Here is a 24358-nt window from a genome sequence, read left to right on the forward strand (position 1 = left end):
TGAGTTTTCCCAGGAACTGATCAGTATGTGTGGGTTGGTTGTAGGCTTTTTGCTTATTTTTTGAGGATTTCAGGTGATGTTGCTGCACCAGTGTCCTGCAGATGGACTGCACACAGTGGATCAAATGATAATCATGATGGTAGCCAGACTAAGAACACTACAGCTTGTTGTCCTAATGGTAGTACACAGTTTGTTATTCCTACAGCCCTCCCATCAATCCTTAACTTGGACTGTAATGGCAGAGCTTCTCCAAGCTGCGTTTTTGCTTTGTCTATAATGTGGTTTCGTATTCCAAACGCTCCTGGATGAGGGCATCATCTTTGTACTGTAGCCGTGGAGGAGCAGGGGAACATTCAAATGCTAGGATTGCCTTCCTCAGGCTCCTGTCCAACACATGTCTCTCCCAGGCTGGGTACCTGTTCCTGAACAGATCGATCTTAATGACCGACTCCTCGATCCGGGGTGGGCGGGATGAAGGTGTGGATGGAGCAGTGGGCCTCACCTGGAACACAGGCACACACCCATCCCTCTCTGCGAATTTTTGATCCCGCTCACTCGTCACACTCCGGTTGTTGGAGATGGACCGAAGGGTGTTTGTTGCCACTTCCGTGGGTAGGGTAAAGGCAGCTGCAGGGTCCTCACAAGCACAGCTTGGCGACTGCCCAAACCTTGGTCCGTTGGGATGAAAGAAGGCATAGTACATCAGCATAAAAACAATGCCTGTCAGAAAGCTGCTGAACACCACACACAGTGCTGGTATGGCAAATGCATCGGAGATTGGTGGGGCCTTGTAGAGATACCAGAGAGCACTCAAGGCGGTGTTTTCCAAAAGGATCACAAAATAGTAAATGAAAAGCCTACAGCGTGTCCTTCCTTCCTTGACGTTAAACCAGCTGAAGATATAGATAATTCCAACAACCATGTCAAAAACTATCTCCTCCCATTTGGTGATGCAAAACTCTGTCTCGCAGTGGACGATCCAGAAGGTCATGATGCACCAGTGGAGCACGATGAAGATCCCAAAGTACAGCTGGAAAACCGAGGCAAAGAGAGCAAAAGTAATGACCCTTGCTGCAATGGTGAAGAAATGCCAGCAAAATTGGATTATAACAGCCATATAACTGATGGGTTTCTTGTCATCACGGGAGTCACGGAGGGCCTTCTGGTAGGAAGCCAGAGCCCAAGCTAGAGATACGAGAGATGCTGCAGCAGTAAGACCTAGGAGAAAACAGGAGATGAAGTTAGGGCATAATTGGGATATCAGTACTTCGTTGAAACCGGTGAGATCCTTGCTGCTGTAAATGCACTCCTCCATTTGGATAGTAAGATCTCTTTCTTCACCTTTAGCTCAGTCAGTAAGGAGAAACAGACCTTATAGCTGAGATTTTGCTGCCAGTACAAGCACACTGTACGTTAGATACACAAGAAAAAGAGTGGCTAATAAACCACATTCTGAGGCACTCATTTGGCAGCTTTATGTTTGAAATCAATTCAGCCATTCGCAGCCTAAAGGAATTCAGGAATAGGTGTCTCTGCCATCTGTGTGATTTAGCAGGATCTGCTCTGGTTATCGTATTAAAGAGTATGATTTTTCTGATTTTGATAAGTCATTCAAGAAGTTCAGTGTAAAGCAAACAAGCCTTTCTAACTAATTACTAATGGCTTTCAAATTACATTCTCACATGCAGTTTACTAAATCAATAAAAATGTGAGACTATGTCCCCATTTCTAAATGAAATTATACTCCTGGCATACCAAAATTTAACTGCCTTACTCTTGCTGGGGGAAAAAAAGGACACCCATTTTGATAATCCCATCACATTTTAACAGAATAATAGTTGGAAAATATCAAAACTTCATTTTATTGCAACTAGAGGTTTAATTTTAGAAATGCTGGAATTTTCTATGGAATTAAAAATTCAGAGTGTAGATAAAGTCAATTGACAGCTATGAATACATTTTCATGGAGCCTTATACATATCCCATATACCACAGAATTTCCTATGTAGAAGGCCCCAAATGATAGCATTTCTGAAGTACATATCAAATATTTTTCATTAAAGAGTGCAATACAAAATCATTTCTCATGAGATTATTTTTGTGAAAATAATTCTCTTTCACTCAAAAATGTAAAAACAGTAAAAGCTATTTTCACAAAAACTTTTCCATACTTATTTTGAGGGTGTATTATTCATTTTATTTAAAATGAATTTGACTGCTCTTGGAAGCTAAACATAAAAAACTTGCTTTGCAATTGAATCTCATTTTTAAATTCATCTGTTACTTCCATTCACTACCAGACAGATATCTTACATTCCCCATTTAAGCAGTGATATAGTTTAAAATATTTATTTGAATATTTTAACACTTACAGAGCATTCTGCTAGAAATACATTATAATTTTTCTTTGCTAGATGATTAATTTTTATTTACTTATGACTTGTATCAAGCTGCTTTGTTTGGATGGAAATGGGAATTCAACAGAAAGGCAGAAACCCTGCACAGGAAAAATATATCAAACATTTCATACTTAAAACTGATCAGCTGAGCAAATTTTACATGCAGGTAATGAATAGAGTTGTAGACCACAAGAAGATAATAAAATTTCAGCTTGTTCAATGTCTAAACAGTTGCTTAACTTTGAGCAAGTTATTGAAGAAAATGAAGCTAAAAGGAAGAAAACATTTCCTTTGTCTGCTGTCAAACGCTGTTTAATCTTTTCAACAAACTTCAGATCTGAATGCATAAACAATATACAACAGCTTTCTTTAGCACCAAACCATCAAGAATAGATTATTTAAATACAAATTCTAAGTATATTTTCTAAACACACAGTGGTAAATCTAAGCCAAAGCACACGTCACCATTTCTTTTTAGGAAAAAAAAGAAAAAAGTTTATGTTAAAACAGAAAGATGTAGGTTATGGAAATAACACCTCATTCTATTTAAGCTTAACACACTAAGATTTTTCTCTTCAGTAGTATGCAGGGCTTCATTGCTTTCAGAACGGATTGTTTTTGCCAATGTTTCTCCTACATCACGGGCAAGGAGCAAATTACATTGTGAGCTCTGACGAACCCATGAATTTAAAAAGCCCTTTTTAAAAAAGGAAGATAAAATAAACAAGAAGCAGAAATATAGAGCAGACTTAGGATCCTGGGGAAAATTTTTGAATAAAACATCATCATTCTTCTTATACACCTCTTACTTAGATGCCTGGGTGTCAGAACACTAACATTACTTCTTCATGCACAGAATAAATGATCAGCCAGTAAGACAGGAAGGAGACATGTTATAAATTGGTATTTTCATTTCTGACATGCATATTTGCTCTTCACGCCGGGCTGCCTTTCAGTGACCGTAATCTCTGGAGATGACACTTAACAGCTCAAAATGTAGCTCCTCGTGTTCCTGCAGGAATGTTTTAACTGCTCCTGAAAAAAGCATAGTTCATTTCCCTTATGAAAAAAAATAAAAAAAAAAAAGGAAAAAGTGGAAAATAGGACAAAGGATAAGAGAATCTTTCAATACAAATGAGCCAGTCTGAGCAAATGCTCAAAAATAGCATTATCAGCACAGGGAAGAATGACATGAGAGAAAAACCCATATATTTCCATTGCAAATCTAACTTTAATGACCTCACACACTCCCCCAGCGGTTTGTAGAGATATCATCAGATTTGCATTAGGAGGTGTAAAATCATTCATTAATGCGCACAGAATGTTCCAGATAAAATTCATAGGAATTTCCAGTGCTCTAATGCTAATTAATTCATAGTCATTTTCTGTGACAGAAAGAACCAAGTACAATAGCAAGGTAAGTCAGTTATTTAAATAGTCATTAAGAGGGAAACATTCTTGTGCTTTTACAGAACAAAATCAGGAATGACAGCTTACAGGAAGGAAAAAGGCATCAAGGGAATGCACGGAAAGGAAGAGCTACCTGTTAAGGCATTGTGTCTCTAATTTTGTGCTATTGGCAACGGTGTTAGGGATACAGACTTCAGATAAGGCTAAATGCTTCATGGACACCATCCATTTCTCTTTATTGGTGAACAATTACTAAAAATAATGTAAGTGACAATAAATGGCAGTTTGCTACTAACTAAATGCTACAATATAAATAAATCACTGGGAATAGTTATCAATGAAGTGAATTAATATTGAACGGAATGGGTAATTGATTAATTAGAACATATGAATTTCTGAGGACGTGGTCATAGATCCATATTTCAAAAGGGAATTAAAATATATTTCTATCGTTACCAAAACAAAACTTTAAATGGCACCAGGAAAAAAAAAAAAGACAGAATATCCTAAAGTCCTAAGGGAAGACAAAAAAATTGTAGCAAAAGAGGTAGTTTAACTTTGACATAAGAATGCTTAGTTGCCATTCCAAAATGAGGTGACAGCTTTGTGGAGTCCCAGTAAACAGAACAAACACTGGTTTTCCTGCCAGCTTCAGCTTCTGCACCGACTTCAGGCACTACTGCAACTTTCTGGCATATTTCACAGCCATACATTTCAGAGTTTTGTATTTAGCCTTGATCTTAGAAATTAACTAACCATTCCCAGGAAGTATGTACTCCAAAACCATTACAGACTACTGAAGTCTGGGAAAGCACAAATTCCTAAACGAGTCTTGGGAAACACAAATATATGTTCCTATTCCTTTCTATGGGTGAATCCTCAGTATGTTTTGCAGTATGTGGTTTGATCTCTTCAGAGACTCCAACCTATTGGGAGTGGAGTGTTCCTACCTACCACAAGCCACCTTAGCCAAGCCCCTTGACAATAGTCTCAATGGTGAGAACAGTCAGAAATACATTGCACTGGGTCAAATTTCTGTTACAACTAAGCATCTGTTTTGAGTGAAAAAGACAGTATTATTTCTTTTTGTTAAAGCTTCAGCATTACTTAATTACATTATCTGTATAAAGGATCAACAACTTTGTAATTACAAGTGAGTTTCAGATGTCCCTGAGATAATGGACTTTCTACTTTAAAATACAGAGCAGAATTGCCTTGACTGAACAGCATTAACTTATTTCCCTGGAAATTAATCATTTCTGTAGATATGAGAGAGGCTTTTCGTGTGAGAATGTGGCATACATGTATTGGCACTGTAAATATAAGACATAATAAACTACAACATGCTGCAGCTCATTACAGAAAAAGATGAAAAAAGCCACTAAAATAAATGGAAGAAAACAAAGGGAAAAGAGAATATATGCTAAGATGGACGTGTTTATAAATGTAATATTATTTCAGGGAAGCGAACTCAAAAAGCTAGAGGAGTGCTAACAAAGTTCTCCTCAACAGCAGTCGTGAGAAATCTGACTGTTTTGACTTGTTTTGCTCATGAGTAATCCAAATGGAATCACGCACAACAGATAGGGGCTTTCCATATCACACTTCTGCTTGACAGTCACCACTTAATCGTATCCTGCTGGCACCTCTGTCTTTCCATTATGGTTCTTCCAAACATGTATAATTTATTCAACTTTGAGGAAAGCAATTCAATATCTAAGCAGCATATTTGTTCTACTGGTTTGTACCTTTCTTCTGCTCTCACACTATAATCTTTAGAATTGAATATAACTGAAAAAATCTTTGTCTCATTCTCACGCCAATTTTATCTTCTCCCTAATTCATACATATTTGAATGTACATGAAAGCATACTCAGATCCACAAACTACTTTTCTGTTCTAATCACATTGGTTCATGAAACTGCTATACAACAAGCTCAGGATACCTCAGGTCAGCTGAAACCCCTACAAATTAATGAATTTATAAGAGAAAATGCTCTTTGGCAGACATGATTTCAGAAACACAACTCCTGCCAAGGCTGTTCTCTCTCTGCTACATCCTCCCTTTTAAACTTGCACTCATCTCACTGTTTCCAGGAGTAAATTCATGCTAAAAGCAGGAATTAGAAGCAAAGCAGGACATGTGGGAGCGATAACTTTGCCTAGTACCTGGAACTAGGAAACATTTTAAGAAAACCAATTTTTGTGAGCTTCTTACTTGGTTGAAGAAGTGACAATAAATGCATCCGAGCTTCCAGGTGCTTCACTGCAGCCAAGAATCTCTCAACCCCCTTTCACGCCAGAATCCTGTAGGAAACAGTATATCACTGCTGCTCCTCTCCAGCTTCATAAAATGACTTGGTATATTAACACCAGACTGCTCTGTGAAATATGCAGGATAGTGATCTTATGCAGGACTGTATCTGTCTGTGTTCTTGTTGTTACAGATTCTCCATAAGTGCGTTGGCAGGATAACCCTATTACATTCCCACAGCAGCAAGTTAGTCTTATATTAACTGTCCTCACTTACAGTCAAACACCTTTGTGCAATTGAAACAAATTTGAGGTCAGAAAGGGATTTCTTCTTCTTTCTTGCTTGCCAGTAGATCTGATTGTTCCCAGATAAAAAAGGCACCTGACTGAAATACCCATTCCTGTAGATCTGTTTTAGACTGTTCACCACCCACAAACACGGGGAATGAAAGTTTCTGAGGATGAGTCCCTGAGGATGAGTTCGTATGTCCAATATTTTTCACAGGTTACATTCACAACTGGAGATGAGTAACATGGATGGTTTTATCAACTTACAGCATATGGTTTAATTTCTCCTGCTGCACACTGGGTGGGATAATGCAGTGTGGAAGATGACAGGGACACTTCCTCATTGAAATGTAAATGGGATTTATGCCTGATATTACCTCTCTTAGAGAGAACATGCAAGCATATATAAGAATAGCTTCTCTCCGTGATTTCCTGATGAGACAATTTCCAGCTCTTCCTTTAATTTGGCTGTCCACGGAAAGTCATCTCTGTCCTGAAAGCCTAGAAAGCCTAGATCAGTTACAATCAGTCTTACTCATTTAACAGAGTTCTAATTTTTTCCATTGGTGGTTTGGATTCAGTGTAGAGGACAAAAGGTTGGCTTACTGTGCACACCAGTAGCAGACTCAGGGTTTGTACCAGACACCTGCTCAATGATTTGGCTCTGATTGTACTCAAGTCCATCTTAGCAAATCTAACAGCTAGATAAACTGTTAAGACACTTCTGCTGAGCAGCCATCCTGACCATAGCTTTAAACAGGCCCAAAGAAAAAACTGAGTAAGAGTTGTAATTTCAAGTCAATAGAAACAACAGCTTCTCTTTGTTATTTCCTCGATACTGAACCATGTCTTTTATATAAATGTTGCTATTAGTATTTCAGAAGCTATCTTAGAAACTATGAATAAAATCTACTGATGAATGAATGAATAAAAAACAGTCAACTTAGCATGCAGAGATGAGAAGGACCATTCAAGCTGGATCTCTCCTGCCTTTTGAGAGACCACAGTTAGTAATGCAAGTTTCTCTTTCTTTGTAGGCAGCTAAAGATGAAAGGGTTTGGGGCACAACACCCAAAACTCTGCTACCATCTCATCAGTCTGTAAAAATAATTGACACCATGCCAGAGTATGCTAGCAAAGGCCTGCTACTAGCTGAGTTAAGTGAGTGATTTTTGTTATTTTTCATTCTACTATAGCCTTCTTATAAGTTAAAATATAGGAGTCCTTATTAGCCACTAGTCAAGTTCAGCCCTTCGCAGGCAGTGGATGCTCACATACGTCACGCAGTCTGCACACTGTCAGGCTCAGAAAGACAGCTTGAAATAATGTGGTGCATTGGGAATCTAAACTTAGACTTCTTTACTCTCATAGCTAGACTCATTCTTGCCTATTAGGTAATTTGGTATCTTTATATTCCAGTGAAGTGTGTGCAGCATAAACATATCCACTGAGTCTAGGCTCATTTCCATGATTAGTACATTTCTTAGGCAAAAAGCGCATTTGACATCTTTAGTCTGCTACAAGTAGCGCTGATAGAAGTCAAGGCATTGTCTGAAGAGTGCAGCAACTCCAAGGAGAACAGAACCCTTGTCATCACCTCTTGAAGGTAAACCATAACGTGGTAACATATTGCTATGTAAAGACAAGGCACCATCTATGGGAGAAGGCCCCCGTCTGCGCTGCCTGGTCCAGTACGCTGCACATCTGGACATCTTCAAGAAAGTAAATGGTAGAAACAGTAACACTTCTCCCTGGTATATAGTAGGGGAAAGAGGAAAAGATATAGTCTACACAGAAAAAATCTCTTAAAACATAACAAAATGTGTAGATATTTTCATATTCCTAAAGCAAATATCTTTTAAAGAACATTCTACTTATCTACAATAGAGCACGAACACTGAAATGAAATGAGTTAAATTAAAAATCAGGTGATAACAGAAACAGTATTGGTTTCCTAATCAGTTCTTCATAAAACTGTTTCCCAGTGCACTGGGAGATGGGAGCAAGGAGGGGGAGGAGGTTGCAAAGGTGGCCTCTGAGAAAATTGTAGAACCATAGAGGTCGTCTAGTCCAACTCTACTTGAAGGTATAAGAGGTGGCCCTATGCCAGACACAGACAGGTCTAGCAGTGTCAGATAGGCAGATGAGGGGGAAGAAAGAAGGGTAGAACAAGCAGTCTGAAAATCAAGGTCAGGAAAGAAGGAAGAGGTGCGCCAAGGTACCAGAGCAGAGGCTGACCTGTAGCCCATGAAGGACCATGCTAGAGCAGATCTCTACACTGCAGTCTCTGGAGTACTCCACACTGTAGTGGGTGAGTACTTTTTGAAGGAGTATCAGCCCATGGAGGACACATTCTGCAGGAGGCTTTTCTGAAGTAACTGCAGCCTAATTTTCTTCCCTCACCCTGCTGAGGAGAGGGAGAAAGCAAGTAGCTGTGTAGGCATCTAGATGCAGTCCTGGGTCAATGTACCACATCCAGTCAACTCACTGCAATATATTTTTGCATGCACAAAACAACACTGGAAGGACCAGACAGTACCTGACCCCCTTTTCCTTGCACAGAAATACACATAAACATATCTCAATCTTCTGTCAATAATTCTTCCTCTGAAGTGTGCTCTGCACCACAGGGCATTGGTGCTCACAGAATGGATGTCCAAAACTATCAAAGCTACCACATGATTTCCTCAGATTTATTTAGATGACCTGGTATCAGAATGTACCCAGTAACCACGAGGATTGGAAATTTACTACAGTAAATGTAAAAATTTTGGAATAGAACGTAGAAGAATCATGGAATCAGTCAGGAAAAGACATTAAAAATCATTGAGTCTGTATGGGAACTACTGAGTCACGGGCCGATCCTCTGATTGATCACCTGAGGCGAGCCATGAGTCAGCCAGAGGAGCACAGGTGAAGGCAATTCACCTGTGCTGCTGGAAGGGGTGGAGCCAGGCTCTACCCCTCCTAGACCTATTTAAGAGCTGGCTACCACTGGGGAAGGTTCTCATCTGGAGATCCCTCCTTCTGGTGCTTTGTGGTGAGCCCAGCACAAGGGTAAGCCTTCCATTTATTCTCTTTTGTTATCATGATCTACTTTGCCTAACTCTCTTGTTTATTTTGTGATTGCAACATCTTGATATCCATTGATTATACAGAGTCCAACCACAACCTAACCATACTACCCTAACTCTAACAACCCTCTGCTAAATCATGTCCCTGAGCACCACATCCAAACAGCTTTTAAACACATCCAGGAATGGTGACTTGATCACTAGTACATGTTGACATTTTTTTTTTTTTTCTATTGATTTAATGTATTCACATTATCTTCTGGTTTTTATAAATGAAATGAGGACAAAATTTGACACTTCAGTAATGTTCACTTCATAGTGTACAACACAAACCACAGAGGTTTGCTTCAAACAGTTATGTGGTAAATTAAAAGTTTCAAGTAAGAGAGAAAAACATTATTCCGAGAGACATTTACCTTCCCTTTAAAAATGCAATTTTTCTCCAGTCTTTCTTTATCTACCTTTGGTTTTCAGCCACTGATTTCGGTGATGTTCTGTTGAGGTCTCACAACCTAAGCATGACATTTCATGGGCCTTCAGAATTTTATGAGCAAACATTTCCAGGACATACATTTCTTTACTTTCTCATTTAGAAACTGTCAATACCTTTGAAATAACACAATGTCTTTATTTTTTTCCTTTTAAAAAAATTATTTATCTACTTGTATATTTATTTATTTTAGGAAAGATTCTACAAAAGCTGTTATGACCGTACTGGCTTCAGTGTGGTAGCACAGACATGAGTATCATCTGGCTGATACAAATTTTATTTCTCTTCGAAGTGTCTTTTTTTTTTTTTTTTTCTTTCAAGAGATGCTGAATATCATAAAATACACGTAGTAGTATCACACTGGCCCTAAAAAAAAATCTATTAAAATTTCAGGAAAGGAAGGGATAAATCAATATATCAAATGTAGGAGAATTTTTTTTGTTCAGATATTGCACTAGCAGCAGCCACCATCTAACACAGAGAAGACTAGAAAACAAGACATGTCTTGCTGTGGAAAATATCTGAAATACCTTGCACGAAGTCTTATCACAAGTCAATAGCCTGGGACCAGATCACTGATAATGAAACACCGATTCCATGCAGAAGTACAGCGTGGGGCCATTAATCCCCTCAAATCTCCTGAAGCCATAAGTTTAGATTGGTTTCCAGTGGTTCATAGGCTTGTATTGGCTTTCTACAGGGGGATACATTTCTTCCTCATTAAGCAACTGATATTTCTGCCACCTGAACATTGAAAGTAGTCTGAAGTTAGTATGTTATGTAATACAATTTGTATAATATATATATATATATAACATTTTTTTTGTGCCATTTTAAGCTTCTCTAAGCTTTTCCGTTCTGAAGGGGTGATAAGGATAATGTCTGCTGTGGTGCTTTGGGACAAAAGGCAATTATCATTCACTCTGAGAAGGAAATCAATTTAGCATTTGTGCAATCCTTCTTAGCAAAGGGAAAACTGGAACTGCTATCTTTATTTGGTACACAGCATTATTTAAGTTTCCCTGGATCAAACTGAGATATTACAATTCTCACTCTTCATTATGTTTCTTTCACTTTGACAGGCTTCAAATATTTTTTTCACAGTAATTCATTAAACAGACTGTTTTTCTTTCCTGTTAGCAAAGAACCAAACACTAACCTTTTCACCTTTCTCCCGAAAGAAAATCTATACATTTACATACTGTGCAGGTAATGCAAAAATGTGCAGGAAGCAAAGTCAAACTGATCTGAAGAATTTTCTGTGTATTCTGAGGAGTTTGGAGATTAATTCTTGTTCTAGCTCACGCCCAGTTTTGGATTACTTTAGATATCATGTGTAGAAATCAGTTATCAGCAGGAAAGGATTCCAGATATATTTTAACCTATTTCTGATATATCTGAATATGCCCCTATGATATACATTGGTAAATGTTATGTATTATATGTACATTTTATATTTGCAGTATATTTAGAGGAATGGTTCACACCCTCAAACTGCTTTTTTCTTGTAGAAGCACCCATAGATACTAATTTGACCCTTTTCTAGCATTCGCAACTGATCAGTCCCACAATCTCTTAATATTCCAATGACTGGGATATTAACGGCCTCTGGGATCATTTTGTTCCCATTTTTTGAAGTTTCTTCAGTGGCTCTGTTCTCCCGGAGGTCTGAGCCACAGAACAAAGCACAGGCTTTTAATAGCGGCCATATTAGTGGTTTGCATAGTGGTATGACCACTTTGACCAGTGGTCAAAGCCACAACTTGAAAATGAGATCTCATAATGAAGCTATTCTTTCTGCTATTACTATGCAATCTTCCAAACCACTGTTCTTTAAGAGAGGCTCTCCCATTCTGTAGGTATACTCTGTGTTCCTGATTCTGCAGTACACCTTTTCAGTATCAAAACTTATTAGCTGGATGTGATAATTTTGACCCAATTATTCAGATCAACTTGTGATTGTAATCTCTCCTACCCCCTTTGCTACTCTCATATCTCTGTATGTATCACGTGGGCGAAGACTGGGCAAACTTAGCCAGCCACTGGAAACCCAGATAGCTAACATCACATTTCATCATTCATAAAGTTCCTAATGCTCTCAGACACAACAAGGACAAGGACAAATATGTGATAAATGCTGCTAAGCATTTCCTCACTCATTTTTCCCTAATTTTCATATTCACCGTAGATACAGCTCTTAATTAACTTAATGTGAGCCCCATTCATTGCTACTTCAGAACAAGATCTCATGATCTGAAGTCCCATGAACATGAACTTAATAAATAAATGATTAATTATAGTTGCTGTCATCATTCTAACCTATAACTTTGTCAGTGAAAGGAAAGAGGTCTGGGCAACAAGACCTAAGCTTCAAAAAATGATTGCTTGCAGAATTCTACTACTGAGCCTCCAAATCTTTTTTACCCGAGTATCCAATTAACATTTATATTATGTTAAATTGTATTGATGCCAGCCTAAAAACATATAATTATTTTTATCTCTACACTTTTTCTTCTACCATTTCCAGACTACTTTCTTTAGACATTTGGACATCAGTGTGCTCTAAGATAATTTCTAAAAATGATAAACTGATTTTAACAAAACTTAACATAGGAATAGACGTCTCATACTAAGTTCTGTTAAGGACTTTGAAAAACAAGAACTAGAGAGGGGTTCAAAGAAATGCTTCCATTTCAGGAGAGGAAAGCAGACTTTACTCATTTTTATGCCTGAATTTTGAATATTTTGGTGTCTTCAGGCAGTTTTACTCCCGGAGAAGAGGACTAATTAGAAAGCGAATGCATGCCTGGCAGCATCAAATCCACATGGATATATCTTTGAACTAACATCAGCAGACACTGTCTCTTACCCAGCCAAACTCAGAATTATGATGGAGAACTGGGAACGAGGCAGAGAATGAAATGCATAATGTGGCAGTCCAGGAGCAATGAGGGAAAAATGGAGATAATTTGAGGGCAGTGGTTAAGCACAGGGTGATGTAAGAGATACAGTGCAAGAAGATTATGAAGATATCATGTGTTTATTACTACAGCAGGGATGGTCAGAAATCTGTAGGAAATGTGCCTTCATTATTTTTGCTGTTTGAAGAATCTACAGAATGACATTAATAGGCACACTGCTCCTCTGGAATTCACCTGCTTTTGTTAACAATGAATGCTTCTATGTATAACTGAAACAGAGAAGCTGGAGACAGTATAGCTCGGGCTGGAAACAGAGAACAAAGAGGGCCCTGTAACTAACTGGAACTCAGAGACCCTCAGCCAATTAAAAATCTAGCTATTCCTTAGGAAGCAAGGTTCTCTGAAAGCCTTCTGAGACATGCCCACAAACATGCTGCCAACCAGAGCCAGAACCAACGCCATGACCGTCGAACATAATTTTTCAAGATTTGAAAGGTAATATGGAAACATAGTTTGCATTCAGCTTATAGACTATCTATAAAAATACCAAAATAAAAAACATTTTAAGGTACTGCTACTTAATTTGAAAACTAAGCACTTCGTGGTCTGATTATATACTAATAAATTCTCCTGTTTCTATTGCTGGTTACTTTGGAACAACATGTTATGGGCAATGACAATAGCTTAAGACTAAATGCAGCACTTTTGCAATAAACTAGTCTATCTAAATTATCGTGATTTATTTTCAATTTTAACTTGATTTGGCAGGCAGGAGACAGAGACAATTATGTTTAGAATAAGGGCACCTTGTGAACACAAGCTTAGATTTGGTTCTTTATTCCGTATCTAAAACGTAATATCTATTAAAGTGCTGTAGTGCAAGACAATTTTTGCTTTCTAAGGTACCCAACGTCTCCTCCTTTTCCCACAATATAACCCCATTTTGTTGATGCAGCTTTTCCTTCATGTCTTTCTGCCCCTAAAATTCTTCAATATCACCTATCTCCCAAATGTTGCCTGAGACACCTCCCTTTCTTGTCACCTTTCCTACCAGACTTTTCACCAACCCTTTTCCCAACATTCCTCATATTTCTTACTTCTTCAGTTTTTCCATCTCGTTAGATTTATTTTCAACAGACATGCTCAAGACATACAGGCTCATCTCTTCCCTTTGTGAGCCAAACATTTGGTGTCATCATGGCTGTCTTAGGACAACATGCTCAGACTCATGCTTTCAGATGCAACCTCTTGATGGTCATTTTGGGATCAGCAATGTGTCATAGTCCACCATAAATCCTGGACATAGATCACCTCATTCACATTTCTCTCATCCGCAGGCTCTTCCAGCAACTCACTGCTCTGGTTTCCAGCCCGGATCTAAACACTGTCAGATTGCACCTTTTTGATTTTCATCAGGCAATCTTTTCAATCAGCTCATTGGCTTACCTTTGTCATAACCAGTTCTCTCAAAATCCTGTTAAACGACCTCTTCTTTGAGGTAAAAAAAAAAAAAAAAATAATAAAATCAAAAGATTCTCCTACAACTCCATAGGAAATTAATATTCTTGTTAATTTTAAAGGAAGTGTTAGTTTTATTAACTGCTTCATATTTTAACAGGAAGTGTTCTACTGAAGAAAAAAGATTGCTTGTGTGAGTAACTAAAAAACGACTATGGGTATTCACTGCTTCTTACTTTTTTCCTAAGCATTTCTAGTTATCTAGTGCATTTCAAGTAATGTTCTTCTCTTCTGACTGATGTTCCTACTTGCTGAATTTTGCCATCAGAATAACCTCTGCCCTGTGCCTCTATTCCTTTTTAGTATCTCTCTTTTTCATGATGAGGTGATAAAAACCTGAATGCAATAGTCAAGTAGCACTTATTTGCTGTCAGATTTATTTTTGTCTGGAAAAATAATAATAATTTACAGTATTCACACTGTACCTGGATCCACGAATTAAGAATAACCTAGCATTAAAATAGATAGGTATATGCATGATCTCAATACACCCTATTGTCAGTGAAATTATAACAGTTCATAAGCTACTTCTCTCAAAGGCTTATAGGATGTGTCAGCAACGTTTGTATGTGCCTACATCCAGATAGTAAAATGCATTATTCCTGTTCCAAGTATAATCCCTATTGGTGCTGAAAAGGTGACGAAATTTCCCCACATAGCTCCATTGTATTCCTGTAAGCTCTTCCAAATGAGCAACATATTATCTCTCAGAATGTGAGTATTCCTGTGAATGGGACATTTTAATAATGCAGGTATAAATTAACACTTTTTGTCAAAATATTTTAGTATTCTTTATAGTCATTTCGTTATTCTCAAAATAGCTCATGAGGCATGTCAGTATGACATCCATTTCCCTGCTGGATGAACAAAGGAAAGAAAAAACAGAATGATCTGTCTGAAATATCAATGTACAAAGCCATTTGAGGAGGGGGAACCCAGGAGTTCTTAAGCAGAATCTACTACCCTAACCACAAGGGTCATGTTTCAGGGGCACCTCACTACCATTTTGCAGCAAATTCCTTGCCCAAAATTTCAGACAACAAATGAGCTGTCTTCATTGGTATGATGCTTATCAGGAGAGTTGAACACTATTGTCCACAAACCAGCAGAACAATCTGTGCTTGCACCGCAAAAGTTAGTTTATCAGCATAGATTTGGATCTTCAGAAGCCTGTTTCCTGAGCAATTAGGCTACCAAATAGACAAGCAGCTTGTTATTTAGGAAGCTGTTGCCAGCTGAGTTCCAATCAATCTATCAAAAGAAAGTGGTCATAAAAAATAAGTCAAAGCAAAAAGGAGAAAATGTTTTCAAATTAGCCTTCAGCCATACTGGGCAATAACAGCGATCTCATTCTTAGAAGCCTAATTCCCCTGGGTAGAACAATTACAACTCAAAAAGACCTCAACCAGCTATTCTCAAGAGCTATATAAATAAAACCATTTTGTCAGATTATCAGCTTTCCACGATCTGTATTAGAAAGTTTGTTACTTAGCACCTCACTGCCTCTCACCTGAGGCAGAGTTCAGCCACTACTTCTGAAGATGTTGAGAAGGCCTACCCCAAACATAAGCTCACGTTTGGGTAGAGAGGAACTTTTGGGTGAGTACAATACAGCTTTTCCAAACTTAGATGCCTTTCATGAGATTATTAAAGTGGTGATAGATTTGGTCAAGACTTCACATTTCTGCAAACAGACCTCTTGGTGGTTTTCATGTTACTTCACAGCAGTAACTGTTAGATGAACAAATTCCTTTGTTTGGTTTTACTAAGTTCCTTGTAGTTTGGTGTGAAATTTCAGTAGTTTTTTTGGATCTAAAACAAAATTCTGGATCTGGTTTGCTAAATCCTCATGGATCCTTTGAAAATGTCTTCTCTTGACATACCTAGTGTGACTTGAATTTATTATTTCCGGTCAATGGCACATTCTACTACAGTCACATGTGATACATGTGTGCTTGTTGCCATGGGGTATACACATTGCCATGCTGTGTAAATATCAGTTTAATAGCAGTACTGACTAAATGAGGATATTGGCTTAAATCCATATTTTCTGAAATATTCGACATGAAGGTGGGCAGCGATTAACTATTCATCCTTAAAAACTTCTTTTGCATTTTTAGAATGGAAATCAGGCTGCAATTTTATAAGCATATTTGTAAGTAGAATAGTAATAAATTTCCCTAACTGTATCAAAGCTAATGTACACTAGATATCACCAACCTGAACAGAATTATTGCTGTATGGTAATCATGTCCTCAAAATAGAAGTCTAAAATGTGAGCACTTAGGTGCATGTAATGAATGTCAGACTATCATACAATTCTTACTCTGCACTGTGTATAATCACAGAAACTGAAAAATATTCTGGGCTTACAGTTTCTCTTTTGTTGGACTGTTTGGTAAGTTTGACTGGCAGCTTCTCTGTTGAATTTTTTTAGCCAGCAGGGAATCAAGCTGTGCAGTCACTTTGAGTGACAGCCATAGAAAACTGACTAATAAGCTAACACCCCTCACTGCAATTTAAAAATGCAAACGTCATCCTTAAAAAGAAATGAAAGTAGCCAATTTGTATAATAAATGAATTTATGAGGCATGTATGATAACAGAACTGAGGAGGAACAGGATGCCAGTCCAGGTGGGCTGCACTCAGCAGGTATCCTCTGCACAGCACAGGATGCCTTTATATGTCAAAAGGCAAACACTGCATATCCTGGCTAAAATGCTGATTAATTATTTAAATTGTTAATACAATTGGTTTTCATATTTTTGGTTTCCCAAGATGAAGCTAATTAAAGCACCCTTTGCACCTTTGAAGGCAAATGCTTTAGTAATTAAACATATTTGTCACAGGTACTTGGCCCACAAGGCTTCTGGAGAGAGAAACAAGGGAGTTTGCCAATACCTTAACCTGGTATAAATTAAAGCAGTTTCAAGGCGGTTGTCATTTTCCTTTGCTGCTACCAGTTTTAAAGGAATATTGATTCAGCTGATGAGCTCAAGAGGAGCAGAGCCATGTTGCTTTTCCTCTGGCCACATTTTCTGTGCCGGGAGGAACAGCTCTCTGCTTACTGCAGCATCAGGGGCTTGGTACACACTTGAAAGCTCTCTGAGGTCCCCAGCTGCAAATTAAGGGCTGCTCTGTGGTGGGAGTGATTGCCTATGTACGGGAAGCAGGTCAGCCTGCCAAGAAATCCAAGGCTCTTCCCTTGGTTACAAAGCATCAAAGCCCCAGAAAACCACCTCACATAAATGTGTGAGAGAGAAGAGGGTGAGGAGGGAGTGATGAATAGTAAGCAAAGGTTTAATAGCCTTTATGCAGCTAGAAAACACCTATGATCTTCTGTATCAGGAAAAAACAGGCTCTCCAGAACTGCTTTCAGTACACATATTTACAGAGGGGGAAAACGTACTGTAAAGGAACATAAAGAGCCACTTAATGCAAGTTTCTTTCTTGTACTAGTTGTACTTGCCAGTACTTCACCTTAGTAAAAATGTTTACTTTTGTTTGCTGAATGGTGACCAGTGGTACACAACAGGGTGCACAGTGAACACATAGCACAGTAGGATTTGACTTCAGTCGAACAGAATCAATCAGAAGAAAGATTTCAGTTGAAATTTATGAAAAGTCCTGACTCCTGTTTCAAAAGTAACTTTAACTCAGATCTTTATAGTGGTACTTAGTTACTTAACCACCTGGTGCCAGAGGAAATTGGATATTAAAGTATTGTAGATTAAATCCTGTGCACCAAGATCTCCACATCTAAAATAGCACTGACATTAAGTTTGCTGTAAGACCCCTACTACTTCTTAGAATAAACCCTCATGTTGAATCCTTGGTGCCAGTTCCAGTTTGGAAGCTTTTTTGAACTTCTGAGTATCACATCAACCATTGCCAGTAGCTCTTCTTCTTCCCTGCAGTGTGGGTAAGGATTACACAGGCTCAGAATGTTCCAAATTAACAGCTCTTCTTTTTTTTAATTATCCAAGTCTTTATACTTTGTGGAGGAGATCTGCACTGCAAACATGAAACACCCGTAAAACCTACTTGGTACATAATAAGTGGAAAAGGCTACCTTACGTTACTTAGAGTGATTAGAGGTTGGATCATGGTTGCCACTATCAGGGTTAGATAATTTTCTAGAATTTTAATTCTGACATGTTTTAATTTCCTATTTTACCTATGATTTAGATTGTTCCCATTGGTTTTAACATTAAGCTCACAGTAGTCTTAAAATATAATTATCTAAGGCTAATTATCTAGCAAGAATTTCCTAACGTAACATTAATTTCTGCCCTTGCTTTATACCTCATCACAAAATGTATTAGCAATGGGCACTTCTTTAGATGCAGATTTGTCTGTGGCTTGCACAGGGACAACCAGATTCACTGTCACAAACATTTCCTGAAAAGAAGACTGACTACAGTTTTTGAACTGGGAAGAACTAAATAAGTCACCTTGAGGGCATATGCACTGCCCTGGGAAAAATTACACTTTTTCAATGACAGTTTTCTTCTGCTGACTTTTAAATGTTTGGACTTGCTTTGCAGCTTTCATGGAGAAGATGAAAAGACTCTGTCTAGCTAAGATATATCCTTTTCTGCTTTCAGTCAATTAGGCGTACATGAACTTGCATTTCATTTGTGCAGATTTTTTTTAAAAAGTAGAAATAAGTGAAAATTTTAAGGTAAGGTAAAAGCATCATTGGAGCAACCTTCCAGGAGAGAAACCTCATTCTGATTCTGAGTCCACTGAATTTCTAGTCCTTTGACAAATTGCCAATTCCTTGCAAAAGCCTATGGATTTCACTAAGTCTTGCAAAGTGAGTGTGAATGGAGGTAAGGGTTCTTTCCAACAATCAAATACCTGAGCACAGTCACAAAAGACTTTTCTCTACTTGCTGTCAAATGCACAAGCACTACACTCTAATTACCCTTAGGCAAGTTTTATCTACCAGGAAATCCAGACCAATGCAAAGAGGGGCTCATTTGCTGTGTATTCAAGTACAGTGGTGAGTGTCATTCCAGCATATTCTTCCACAGTCATTTTGCCCATATCAAGCATAATTTCTCATACAAACAGGTATATTACTGGAACAGATGTAAACACTGAAATATACAAGTAGGCACCGCCAGCTTTTTGTCTGGATTAACTGAGTATGGAGAAGAGAAGAAGCAATATATAAACTGCTTCACTCATTTGCAGCCAGTTGAAACATCAAATGGCAAATCCAGAAAACATTATGCAATCCTACCACTTGGACAGAGATTAAATTACCATTTTTTCACTTACTGTTCGTGATTATGTTCTACAACTCACAGTAACACTATGCCATACATGTCTTCCTTTCTTTCTTTCTTTTTTTTTTTTTTTTTTTTAAATTTTGGTTTTTACTCTGAAAAAAAAATACAGAAGATGTAAAGCATACTTCAGGAATTTTCAAGGTTAACTGTCAAATCTTACATGACACTACTTCTTTATGGTAAGTATAGCCTTCTGATCAGCACACTGTCAACTGTATTTATTTATAAACCAGGGCTCCTAAAAACACATCTGAAGGCTATACTTAGAGGTTGTTCCACAATACTGCAGTGCTGCAAAAACTGATCACATATGGAGGGAGGTAAACAGTTTTGAAAGGTTAACCCTCCTCTGCTGTGATGTGCACTGATGCTCCGTGGATGCCAACTGGCTGCAGACAATCAGGCAGTGCCAGTGAGGAAGAGCTGTGGGTATGTTCAGAAAGGAGACAGCTGTTTGCCTGGATGAACATTACAACTTAGAATTCTAGGATGGAAAATCTTCTGGGTATTGTAGGAAGGTCAATGAGATGGATGTTGAGACCTGGAAAAGGCTCACAACAGACTTATCCTGAGTTAATTTTATGGCTCAGATCATGAATATTTATTCTAAGCTATCAATTATTTATGTTTGATAGTGTGTAAATACATCTATCATAAATAAATTTAAAATACAGTCTTGGTTAAATATGTAAGATGTGTAGCGCAGTCACCCCAAACAAGCAGACAAAAATTCTCCAAAAGATTTTCAAGGTCTAATTTAGTGCAGACTTAAACTAAACATGTTTCACAGTCATCTGTCCTGAGAGAATATCCTGAGCAAATATGAACTGAGTGTCAGTAAATCCAGCTTGTATTGTACTCTTCTTCTAGATAATAAAGCCCACACTGTCAAACAACCCTCTCAGAGAAAATCTCTTCTGTATTTATGGTTGAGCCTCAAACATCCCTGTAAGTATTATTATGTCTCTGCTCTCATTTTCTAAATTAAATACTGAGGCATAGGTAGACTTCTTTAAGAAATGCAGCTTCTTTAAGCAATTTCTATGATACTGAATGCACTGATGAACCATCAGTTCAACCCATTCTCTACGTGAAGCCCAGGTTACGTGTTTTTAGAAATGAAATGCAATCTGATTCAAGTCTTTCTGCTCAGCATAAGATAATTAGGTAAAACTGAAAGAGTAGTGAAATACAGGCAGTTGGACTTAATTTCAACAAAACTATGGTTGTCCAAACCAAAACAATGACTTTTGGGAAAAGCTACAAGATGAATCCATTTTCCTTCCTTTACTATTTTCTCCTACTAGGCAGGACTCATAATTGTAGGATCAAGAATATATTGCAGAAAGCATCATACTTTTCTCCTCAAACCCATCAAAAAATCTTCAAGTGTATGCAGTGCTCTTATTTCAGAAAACAGAAAAAGTGTTCTGTGAAGACATAAAGATAAATAAAAAATGAATGAAACAAAACAAGCTGCCCATACATTCTAACTGGTACTACCAGTCATGTGTAGTCCAAGGCAAAAATACACAGCTTTGTTAATCTTCAGTGGATGAGAGGAAAACCTATAGGGCAGTGTTTACATGTTCTTATTTATGGTAGGTAGCATTGTCATTTTTCCACAGTACCAGCACAACTCAGGGTCATTGTATGGATACCAGATGTCTCCTTGCTGGCATTTATTATACTTGTGGATATGCAATATTCTTTTTCACAGAAATGTGTTGTGTCGTTACAATACTGCAATTCAAAGAGGCAAATGACCTGTCTATGGTATGTTAGCTCTCTGCAGAACCAGATTTTTCAGCTTACTTGTTATTTGGTTGTGATGGTAATAGGATCTGATCACTGAGGACTAATGGAAAAAAAATGCCATTCACTCGCATTTTAAATCACATACTTTTTTTCATTGAGGAATGTTTTTTAAACAGTCTAAAAATGAAAAGTATTGTCAAAAAGAAGTCTTGACAGAAAATATTGCCATTAATGGCTAAGAAAAGAGATATTAATACAAAAACATTCTGCCTTATGCAAGCCAAAACAAAGGGAACAGCTACTTGCATATAGATAGATGCAGGCTTCCCAGTGGAGCTGGTAAATCTTTAGTTTCTTCTTTTTAAATCACTGGCTATAGTCTATGCTCCTAAGTTGCAGGCTACGACTGAGGCTGTGAGTTCTGCAGCATTGTTTCCCAGTTTTTGTGTCCCCACGAGCCTCTCTGCTGGTCAACTGGCTCAGTTGACTATACAAGAGTGTGGCTGACTCCATGGCAATGTGGAGGGGACATCTTCAGAGATAATGGTCCTGACAAGGTTGTTAAGATTAGGAAAAGTTCCAGAAGATTGGAATTTCTGTGAGAGTCCACTCCAGTCTCTAGGGAGAGTGGAAACACTCCTGGATGGAGTGTTGTGATGGAGACACAGGCCTTAATGTTGAGAGGTGATAAGAATTAAAGTTCTGTAGCACTGGATTTTTGCTTATTTAGTTAACAGAAGTATTAGAAAATGTATAATATTTTAGTAACTGATTTAACAGACAAAATCTTATGATAATTTTTCTGTTTGTCAGTCTTAAAAATACCTGATTACTTGCAAAGAAGTAGTGATGACTTGTTTTTTATCAAAAGTAAATCAAAAGAAAAACTGCTCTTGCACATAAATACAAATGAAGAAAGTTTAGAAACACTGTAGCTACAACACTGGCTCAGGCAAAGGTTCGTGAAACCTCATCACTCTGGCACTAGCCCAGATCAGTCACCTAGAGAAAAGTACACAAGCACGACAGCTGTGCTTCCTTCTTTTCCAAAGTGTGGATAAATGCTTTAGCAACCTTCAAGACTTGTCTTCCATGACTGCATCTAAACGTCCCTTTGGACTTGCGTAACATTTATCACCGAGAACGTCCTCCAGCAAGGAGCTCTGCACCTTAAATATACTCTCTAGGAAAAGCTGCATCTGTTTATTCGTTATGAACCTGCCACCTCGTAACTTCCCTTCTTAGCCATCAGTCGTACTGAAAGAAACTTCAAACCTCTGGTCACTGCTCTTTGCATTCACAAGTTCCTATTTGATACGATTTCCAATTCCGGTTTTCAGAAAAGGCTGAAAATGTGATTAAAATGTCTTTGGTATAATAAAATATCTGTTTTTGCCCTCCACAGAAGAAAAAGGGAGCCTCCACTAGGAGAAAAAAAGACTGCAGAGCTACATCTGGCACTGTAATGTCATTTCTTCTCTGTGGAGAATGGACCAATACCAATGCATGGACTTTCCTCCTGTGTAGTAGGCTGTCTCTGTCAGAAAGATGAGAGAGGAAATAATTCAGCCGTCCAATGAACTTTTTAAGGATGTGACCACACAAAAATGGCTTTATGTTTATAATATAATAATTTTTATAATATGCTGAAGTCAGTGGTGAAATCCTTAACATTGATCTCAAGTTCAATAGCTGTCACTAAACTCCTGACAAAATATTGACACAAAGGAGATAATTCAGATAATTCACAGTGCTCAGCATCATTATTTAGACTTCAGTCAAACACTGGCACACACTACTTTCTTGATCTGGAGCTGTTAAAGTTCACATAATTACAGGAATTGGAAACTTTATAAGTAACAAAACTGAGATTCGGAGAACAAAACGTCAGCCTCTAACAAGAAAATTGAAAATTGATTTTCAACTTGACTTTGTTCAGCTGCTTACTTAGACAATTATTCTAGAGTCATTTCTGGCAATTTTTAAGTGTAGGCCCAAGAGCTTTTACAGTTATGCATTCTGAACCAGCAGTTCCAAACAACTTTGGATTACACTGACAACGTGCACTTTAACATTATGCCCCAAGCAATTACTTTTTCAGTTTCATGTACGTATTTTTATGGGCTGTATTAGAAATTGATTGCAGAGTGGCTATTTATATATATGTCACAGGGACTGAAATTGCCACTGATTTCTTGGCAGTGATTGCCAGCTAGTGCCTTTCTTCCATTGTTTTGCAGAACTTCATCGTAACTGACATCCTGCAAAAAGACAAATGTGCATGGTTGCACACTGTACTATGCATTACCTATTGAAAATACATGTATGGAGAATATATATGTTCAGTACATAGTAATGAGCACTGAAAAAAATCTTTATCTCAATAAGCTTTGTCTGTAACTCAAAAACAAAACAAAGCAAATAAACAAAACCCCACAAAAACTCAGCCTGGAAGAATTTATGTAACTAATTTCCTTTATATGGAGTCTGAACAGTTTGCTACTTGAACAGAATATATTTCCTTCAGTCATAGCAGTTACTTGTTCAACACATTAACTTTATTCTTATAAAAAATATTTAGCTGAGGAAGCAGCATATTTCTGATCTACTTTCACTGACTGAATGACATGGTACATGATGTAGCAGAAGTTTTCTTTCTCTTTATGGGGACTGAGTAGGGCAACAGGCCCTTCATATGAAGGTAGGTTTAGATTATTTATCAGACAAGTCCTGACACATTTCAATATATTTTCGATGGAGGTATCCTGGATAAGGTTATTTCTATTCACATTCCTTATTTTCCAGTGATAGATGGCTTGTCCAGCTCTGATTCGTGGGTCATAAAGATATCTTTCAGTCAGCTGATAGAGCTTATTTATACCAAACACATATGTAGGATGTATTGCTTTATTATGAAGAATTATTAATTATTTAGATTCATAGCACA

General features: G+C 37.8%; 1 protein-coding gene across 1 annotated transcript in view; it reads right to left on the reverse strand.

The window, feature by feature from the left end:
• Nucleotides 1-271: 271 nt before the first annotated feature.
• The window catches only part of XKR4 (XK related 4), a 214622-nt gene continuing 190535 nt past the window's right edge, over nt 272-24358 (reverse strand). Inside the window, exon 3 of the mRNA XM_042808833.1 lies at nt 272-1218. Coding sequence (XP_042664767.1) covers nt 272-1218 — 947 coding nt within the window. The remainder of the gene's footprint in view (nt 1219-24358) is intronic.

Source organism: Centrocercus urophasianus, unplaced genomic scaffold (assembly GCF_019232065.1).
Source record: "Centrocercus urophasianus isolate 14NV4802_14NV808 unplaced genomic scaffold, USGS_Curo_1.0 seq_11, whole genome shotgun sequence".
NCBI lineage: Eukaryota > Metazoa > Chordata > Aves > Galliformes > Phasianidae > Centrocercus > Centrocercus urophasianus.